The 8914-nt window shown below is 45.5% G+C and overlaps 1 protein-coding gene across 1 annotated transcript in view; it reads right to left on the bottom strand.

Moving 5' to 3' along the window:
- Positions 1 to 3050: 3050 nt before the first annotated feature.
- LOC102446383 (myosin-1B) overlaps positions 3051 to 8914 on the bottom strand; it is a 29465-nt gene continuing 23601 nt past the window's right edge. Inside the window, exons 29-40 of the mRNA XM_075903408.2 lie at positions 8788 to 8906; positions 8256 to 8452; positions 7661 to 7844; positions 7409 to 7574; positions 7131 to 7255; positions 6577 to 6885; positions 6272 to 6475; positions 5652 to 5777; positions 5388 to 5558; positions 5200 to 5304; positions 4811 to 4906; positions 3051 to 3328 (exon numbers count right to left, since the gene is read on the bottom strand). Coding sequence (XP_075759523.2) covers positions 3176 to 3328; positions 4811 to 4906; positions 5200 to 5304; positions 5388 to 5558; positions 5652 to 5777; positions 6272 to 6475; positions 6577 to 6885; positions 7131 to 7255; positions 7409 to 7574; positions 7661 to 7844; positions 8256 to 8452; positions 8788 to 8906 — 1955 coding nt within the window. The 3' untranslated portion in view covers positions 3051 to 3175. The remainder of the gene's footprint in view (positions 3329 to 4810; positions 4907 to 5199; positions 5305 to 5387; positions 5559 to 5651; positions 5778 to 6271; positions 6476 to 6576; positions 6886 to 7130; positions 7256 to 7408; positions 7575 to 7660; positions 7845 to 8255; positions 8453 to 8787; positions 8907 to 8914) is intronic.

Below are 8914 nucleotides of genomic sequence, written 5' to 3'. Positions count from 1 at the left end.
ATCCACCCCAGCAATATGTCCCAGTTCTCGTGATTGCGTTTGAGTGCACTGTGTCCAGTGTTGTACCTGCAAGTGTTGTGTTTTGCAGAGCCTCTTACATTCAGCTTTGAGAACGTGGGCCTCAACATTTTGTCTGACATGATAAAAGAATCTGTGTATTTGACTTTAAAATGATGATCATTTCCCTTTCTTAAAATACTATTTTAAATAGTTCAAAATCGGAGCGAAAGTAACCAACATGGAAACTATATAAATGTCAATGATCCTTCTTGCTAGGTCTCTGCACTGCGAGAAGCCGTTTTGACATTCCCATGAAAGGCAGATAGGGTTTGATAGATTCCTTTCTAAAATATATCTGCGCGCTTGTTTCACCGCAGCCATCCCTATCCCACACACCAGAATAGTTTCCACTGTCAGCGAGTATGGGCAGGAAAAGAGGCATGCAGCCGGAGGCTGAGCACCGCAGCGGATAATCCTGCTGCACATCACAAGTCATTGGGAAATGATGTTCACTACAATAAGCCTCTCACTTTCACCTACCAGTATAAATCTGACAAATAACTACGGTCTGTCTGCAGCGCTCAGGGAATAACTGTTGTTGGATTTGCTGGCCAAAGACACTCACAAATAAAAAAGCATTCGTTTCAGATCAGCCAAGTCTTTCTTTTCACCTTCAAGGTTTTCTAAATTAGAAAAAGTGAACTAAAATTCAAAACTAAAAGTTATTTTGACTTGAAAGAATGTTTCATTAAAAATATTATTGACAAACAACAAAGTGAATCCAATACAAATCCACAAAATGTTTCAGTTAAAGCAAATCTCTATTCTTTGGTTAAAAAAAATTGTCCATAAAGTTTTGTCTGGCTCTAAAAATTTCATTATGTATTCTGAAAAGACAGTAACAGCTACTTGCAGTTGTTTTTTTTTTTTTGAAGGTAGAGGGTGTAATGGATTCATTCCTAGATCGATAGGTGAACCCCTAGGTTTAATAATCTGTCCCACATTGTATTTAGCTTGGACACTCTGGTTACTTTGTCCACAGAGCTCTTCCTCTGGTCTGTAGTTCAAAAGCTTGGAATCATAGACGATTAGGATGGGAAGAGACCTCAGCAGTCATCGAGTCCAACGCCTGCTCAAAGCAGGACCAGACCAACTCAATCATCCCAGACAGGGCTTTGTCAAGCCAAGCCTTAAAATCCTCTAGGGAAGGAGATTCCACCCCCTCCCTAGGGAACCCATCCCAGTGCTTCACCATTCTCCTGGGGAAATAGTTTTTTCTAATATCCAACCTAGACCTTTCCCACTGCAATTTGAAACCATTGCTCCTTGTTCTGTCATCTGTCACTACTGAGAGCAGCCTGGCTCTGTTACTAGCTATCTCCAATCACTGATTTGCTCATCGTCTATGTAACTGTGATAATTGAACTGCACTCACTAAGCAGGGTTTAGAGGAGAGAGAGGGTGGCGAAAGGTGTTTGTGACTGATGGTGTGGACTGCCCAAAGAGTCCAAGGTACCCTTTGACCTATCCCCTTCTGCACTGTTTAATGATAGACCTGGTTAGTCTCAATTGGAAGTCTTTTATTTTGTCGTGGATAACAAGAGCTGAAATCACTGACAACCAAGTGTAAGTGCTATGTGTCTGCTCGGGGACAGGGGCGGCCTGTGAGTATAGGCAGACTCGTCGGTCGCCTAGGGCACCCAATGACTAAGTCACAGCCACTGACGGCTGTGCAGGCAGTGGCACTGATTGTGTGTTCCGCCTGGGGCGCCAGCTGCCACAGCCAGCCTCGGGCCGCTCCTGCTCGGTGACATATCTTCAGTGAAAGAGACTGACCAGCCTGCTGTAGTAGTGAGGGTCCTGCTTGCAACTACTACGAGCTGTGTTACGTGGTAGGGCCTAAACACACCACAGAGGTTGCAGTAGGCTGACCCTGCAGGTGAGAGTGCAGTGGTAGAGTAACTGGTAACTAGCAGATGTGTAGATGATGAAGCTGGGTGACGATGGAGTCTTAGGATGTGTCTGCACAGCACAGTTATTTCAAAATAGCAATGCAAGTGTTTACATAGCAATTCTATTATTTCACAATAATTTTGAAATAACGGACGGCTTATTTCGAAATCTGTAAATCTGATTCCACAAGGAATAATGCTTATTCCAAAACAGCGATTTCAGAGTAACAATAGTGTGAATGCTCCACTGCTGCTCTTTCAAAATAGTTTAAAAAGGACAAATGCAAAGTGTTCCACTTAGGAAGGAACAATCAGTTTCACACATACAGAATGGGAAGCAACTGACCAGGAAGGAGTAGGGCAGAAAGGAATCTAGGGGTCATAGTGGACCACAAGCTAAACATGAGTCAACAGTGTGACACTGTTGAAAAAAAAAGCGAACATGATTCTAGGATGCAATGACAGGTGTGTTGTGAGCAAGACATGAGAAATCATTCTTCTGCTCTACTCTGTGCTGATTAGGCCTCAGTTGGAGTATTGTGTCTGGTTCTGGGCACCAAATTTCAAGAAAGACGTGGAGAAATTGGAGAAGGTCCAGAGAAGAGCATCAAGAATGATTAAAGATCTAGAGAACATGACCTATGAAAAAAGACTGAAAGAATTCCACATCATAGTCTTTAAGTACTTGCACAGGGGAGAAGATCTGATTTGTGGCATCAATTTAATCTAACACAAGTTCCAGGAAGCTGAATTTTGAAACATTCAAATAGGAAATAGGTTACAACTTATTAACGGTGAATAAATAACCACTGGAACAGATTACCTAAAGGTGTGGTAGCTTCCTCATTGCTTTTAGTCTTTGAATCAAGACTGGATGGATTGACAACTTTCACTTACATCATATGGAAGAATAATTTTCTCTACTTCAGGAATTCCTGGGTGAATGTTCTGGCTTTGTATTTGCAGGTGGTCAGACTGGATTAATTCTTTAAAAATATCGAGATGACAATTTACTAATGTTCAATTTATGTTTAGTTAGAAAAGTGTAGGGGCACAGACTTTAATGAGATTCTAGACCTATACAGAAACTGCTTCCAGTTCTCTCAATGCAATCTTTATTTCCTATACACTGGGGACAAGATAAACAATAAATACAAAGCAGAGTGACAGAGAGTTTCACATTTTGTTCATGTCTTCAGTCACTTTGCAGCACGGTGAAATCCTCACTCTTCTACTTCCGTTTTCTTATGAATCTCGCGGCTCTTCACCCGCAGCTTGTTGACCTGGGACTCCGCAATGTCAGCTCGCTCCTCAGCCTCTTCTAGCTCGTGCTGGATCTTGCGGAACTTGGTAAGGTTGACGTTGGATAGTTCCTCCTGAGGATGGAGAGAGCTTTGAAAACCAAAAGACTAATCTTCTCTCCCACATTTGGGACTTGATGGGAGGTGATTGTTTGCTGACAGGAAGGCCCAGATTTTGTCACTCATTAACCGTTTTTATTAAGGAATCATAGAATCATAGAATCATAGAATAATAGGACTGGAAGGGACCTCGAGAGGTCATCGAGTCCAGCCCCCCGCCCTCAAGGCAGGACCAAGCTCCGTCTACACCATCCCTGACAGATGTCTATCTAACCTGTTCTTAAATATCTCCAGAGAGGGAGATTCCACCACCTCCCTTGGCAATTTATTCCAATATTTGACCACCCTGACAGTTAGGAATTTTTTCCTAATGTCCAATCTAAACCTCCCCTGCTGCACTTTAAGCCCATTACTCCTTGTCCTGTCCTCAGAAACCAAGAGGAACAAATTTTCGCCTTCCTCCTTGTGACACCCTTTTAGATATTTGAAAACCGCTATCATGTCCCCCCTTAATCTTCTTTTTTCCAAACTAAACAAGCCCAGTTCATGAAGCCTGGCTTCATAGGTCATGTTCTCTAAACCTTTAATCATTCTTGTCGCTCTTCTCTGTACCCTTTCCAATTTCTCCACATCTTTCTTGAAATGTGGCGCCCAGAACTGGACACAGTACTCCAGCTGAGGCCTAACTAGTGCAGAATAGAGCGGCAGAATGACTTCACGAGTTTTGCTTACAACACACCTGTTGATACAATATAACACTGAGCTATCCTTCCCCCCATGAACCATGATAAGACATCTGGAGTGAGAAGGTCATGCTTGGAGATGGGAACAGCTATCAATCAAAGTAATCATTAGTGCTATTAGTGAGACAAGTAGAAATTTTAACCTGGCAAGGACTCTTTCAAGGAATGTATGAGCAACCCTGGAAAACAGCGTAAATGCCACACTAATAACTCCATGCAAAAAATTTACAAGAACTGTAACTGAACAGGTTCAGGCCAAAGAATTTGCAAGTGCTGCTGTTATGGCCATACACAAAAGAGTGTATTCAAATATTGATTTATTCTATGAACAAAGCACAACAGCTGATGCCTCAGGGGAAGAAAAGTTCTGTGATAGCACTATCTGGTTCTTGCAAATTACAACTTGAAGAATGATTTGTATTGCAGTGTTGCTTACTGCACCCTCCCGCCCTCATTGTTCTGGGGTCAGCATGTGTGTGGGAAGCCATCACCTAACGCTGGTGCTATGAACCGGTCAACGTATTCTTAAGGAATGTTACATTGGTGAACACAAACTAATCATTTGTGAACTTGAGCTGTTATGCAAAAAAAAAAAAATACCCACAAGGTATCAAACACATTCCAGAAGCTTAGTTAGACAAACAGACAGACAAACAAATTTTAAAAAGCTGCTTAATATCATTCTGCTCCAGGTAGCCAAACTTTTACCCCCCCCCCCCAGATTAATATCTTCCCATCTCCCAGTAATACTTACGGCCTCCTCAGATTGTCTCTTGTAAGCTTTCACTTTCAGTTGGAGCTTGTCTACCAGATCCTGCAGCCTGAGAACATTCTTGCGGTCTTCCTCAGTCTACAAAGAGTTTGCAATGGAAGAGATTCAAGTCATTTCCAAAGCATGTGTCTATGTCCTTATTAGGTAAAGGCACATTCTGTATAAAATATTTTGGTAAATATGTAAGCTGGATAATAAAGATTCAAACGTAAATGACTACATGTTGCACTCTTTCTTTTGTTCCATAGTACTCCTGTAAACTGACTTCCTGTCTGAGAATTCTAATAAAACTCCTCCCCTATAGGTTCAGGTGCAAACAGTTTGTGTTCCCCAGGGAAGGATGTGGCAGCACAGTGGCCCTTCCTCCTTACCTGGTAGGTCAGTTCCTTTACTCGTCTCTCATACTTGCGAACACCCTTAATAGCATCAGCGCTGCGTTTCTGCTCATTGTCAACCTCACCTTCCAGCTCACGCACCTGAAACGAGAAATGCATTGTTGTGTTTCACTGGGACCGACATAGGAAATGCTTCCACGTGCACAAATATGAGGAACACGCACTCTGGCCTCCAGTTTCTGGATTTGCTTCTTGCCACCCTTCAGTGCCAGCTGCTCCGCCTCGTCCAGCCGGTGCTGCAGGTCCTTCACCGTCTGGTCCAGGTTCTTCTTCATCCTCTCCAGGTGGGCGCTGGTGTCCTGCTCCTTCTTCAGCTCCTCCGCCATCATGGCTGCCTAGTGAGCAAAGAGAGGAAACCGATTCAGAAAACCAACCCTGTTGGGTGAAAACACGGCCATGCTCTCCACTGAAAGGTGCCTTCAACTCACATCAGTGATTGCTTTCTTGGCCTTCTCTTCTGCATTGCGTGCCTCCTGGATTGTCTCCTCCATTTCACTCTGGAGCTGGGAAATGTCAGTTTCCAGCTTCTTCTTTGTGTTGATCAGACTGGTGTTCTGTTTAACAACAACAATAGAAAAGATGTTCTTTCGATTCACCGCAACTATCGACTCTATTTGTATTCACTGTACAGGTTATGATGAACATTTTTCCACATCAGAACTCTCTTCCAAACACCTCATCTCTGCCGAACATAGACATCTACTGAGTGATGTGCTGTGAATATGTGAAGGGCTCTCACAATCATTACTCCAAGCCTGGGATGAGAGGCAGGGAAGCCAGTCCAGAGCCTTTGAGACATTTGCCTACCCCTCTCCTCACTGCAATTAAAACCTTTCTCGTCCCCATGTCACCTGAAGCAGAACAACATGAGGAAAGCTATGGGTGGCTTTGCAGTTTTCTGTTAAACCAAGGGCAATCCTAGGATGTTAGCATAAAGGCGATTTCAGAAACAAACTTCTCCAAGCACCCCCCAGCTGTACTCTGTGGAATGGACCCAGCAGTCTCCTGCTCTGGTGTTTGTAGTATTTTTTTCACACTAGACCCTGACCTGAGTGTGCAGGAGCTGCACTCGTTCACTTGCATCCAGAAGTTCCTGTTCAGCCACTTTCCTGGCCCTCTCCGTCTGCTCCAGAGCCGCCCTCAGCTCCTCGATTTCAGCCTGCATCAGGTTAGCTCTGCGCTCCACCATGGCCACCTGCTCCTTCAGGTCCTCTTGGCTTCGGAGAGCATCATCCAGGTGTAACTGGGTATCCTGTGAAAGCAGCGAGAGCAGTGACCTATGGGTTGCAAAGCCCCAGGAAAGCAGAGAAGCTCAGCTGAGTTATCGCACCAGGTGTGTTTGGCTGACTGTACCTTAAGCACGCCTTGTGTGTTTCGCAAATTCTTCTGTGCATCTGCAGCCAGGCGATTGGCATGGCTCAGCTGGATCTCCATTTCATTCAGGTCCCCCTCCATCTTCTTCTTCAGCCTCATGGCTTCATTTCGGCTCCGGATCTCTGCGTCCAGGGTGCTCTGCATGGACTCCACCACTCTGATGTGGTTTCTCTTCAGCTGCTCAATTTCCTCATCTTTCTCTGCAATCTTCCTGTCCACTTCAGACTTCACCTGGTTCAGCTCAAGCTGGATGCGGAGGATTTTGCCCTCTTCATGTTCAAGTGAAGCCTTAACCAGAGCAAGCGAAGGGTCAGCAAAGGGAGAAAATGGTATTTGCCTGCCAAATAGTGTTAAATGCTACCCAAGTCTGGAGCGTAGTGCTCTGTACAGCATGGACACCGAGTCCAGAGCCTCCAGCACAGCATGTGCTGTGCCCCTGTCCCTGTCAGGTATCCCACCATGTTCACAACAGCACACAGCTCCAAGCCTTTTGGATTCTCTCTTTGCAAGGCAGTGACTAATGGTGCGTGTACCTCAGCTTCCTCCAGAGCGGACTGGATTTCCGATTTCTCTTGCTCAATCTGCTTCTTCACTTTCTCCAGCTCATGGAGGGCCTTTCCCCCCTCTGCAATCTGCTCCGTGAGGTCAGAAATCTCCTCTGTTGGTTACAGACAAATAACTAGTCAAACAAAGGGCCGAGGGGAACGGCTCCTGAGCAATGCCCCCCCCCCCCCCGCCCAGACAGATTCAGGTTGCTGTGCTGCCCAACTTTCCAGACGCCCCGTGTTAGGAGACGAGATCAGGGACTTACGCTGCAGGTTCTTGTTCTCCCGCTTGAGAGTTTCAAGGTGATCCAAGGTTTCCTCATAAGCATTCTTCATCTTAAACAGCTCTGTGCTGAGAGCGCGGGACTCCTTCTGGGAAGCTTCCAGTTCAGCCTGCGTTTCCTCATATTTCTGCTTCCATTCTGACAGAACCTGGAGAACAAGAAGACCTTAATCTAAGCAACGGAGATATGAGAGGCTGCGCCATCCAACACCCCCAAAGGCAGAGCTCCAAATACCTTGTCGAAATTCTTCTGCTTCTTGTCTAGAGCCGCGCAGGCAGCATTAGATCTTTCCACGTCAATCATCAGGTCCTCCACTTCGTTCTGCAGCCTCTGCTTCGTCTTTTCCAGGGAAGCACATTTGGAATTGACAGCTTCCACGTGTTCCTCAGCATCCTGCAGTCGCTGGGCAAGCTTCTTCCTGGGAGATTGTCAATACAGCCCCCAGTTAGTGAGCAGTATGGGAAGCAAAGTGTGTGCAGCTGCTCAGGGATGTGAGACAGCACAAGTCACCTCTGCCGGGCTGTGAGCCCTGTGCGATACCCCATCTAGGCCCTTCCACAGTCACTTTTATCCAATTCATATGCGGTACTTTTTCTCCGATAATTCCTCTGCCCTCAGCGTGTGCACACACACACACACTTGACAGAGTTATCAGACTCTGCCTCTGTACACCCAACGTGCCTAGTTGCCAATTTCCAACCCATACCACTAACTGCATATAGTCTTCCCTCCTCTAGTCTTCCCTCCAAAATGCACATTCTAGGCCTCTTCCGTTCCTATCCTGGTGTATCACTGACATCTTTGGGTGTTCCTCAGCCCCATCACCTACTTGGCCTCTTCCAGTTCCTCTGTGCGCTGAATGGCATCCGTCTCGTATTTGGTTCTCCACTGGGCCACTTCACTGTTGGCCTTGGACAGGGTGCGTTGCAGCTCACCCTTGGCTTCCTGCTCTTCCTCATATTGCTCCCGGAGCAAGTCGCAATCATGGCGAGCAGACTGCAAGGCGTGGGCCAACGCGTTCTTAGCCTGGAGAAAGAACAGGAGCAACACAGTGGTGTAGCTAAATGTCCTGGGAATCCCTCTGACAGTGAGCGCCATCATCTGATGGAGTGATAGAAACACCAGTGTGTATAGGGAGCATTTAATGCTGATCTGGCTGAATATAAACACAGTGCAGGAAATTTACCTGCATTTGTAGGGGTTGTGCTTGTAGACTAAATAGGTGATTGCCCACCCTTGTTTCCAAATCTGCATGATTTTATACGGTGTTAAAGCATATAAACCTTTGTAGACGATAGATCAGGCATCAAACGAATCCTACAACCTCCAGATCAAGACAGTGTTGTTGGAAAATTCCTTACCTTTATCTCCTCTTCTAGTTGCCTCTTCAGTTCCTCAACCTGTTGCGTGAAAGCCTGCTTGCCTCTTGAGAGCTGAGAAACTAATGTATCTTTCTCCTCTACCTGACGTGCAAATTCACCTAAAAAA

This window comes from Pelodiscus sinensis, chromosome 20 (assembly GCF_052426305.1).
Source record: "Pelodiscus sinensis isolate ZL-2025 chromosome 20, ASM5242630v1, whole genome shotgun sequence".
Lineage (NCBI taxonomy): Eukaryota > Metazoa > Chordata > Testudines > Trionychidae > Pelodiscus > Pelodiscus sinensis.
The sequence above is the reverse complement of the archived record's forward strand: the minus strand, read 5'-3'. Positions and strand labels throughout refer to the sequence as shown.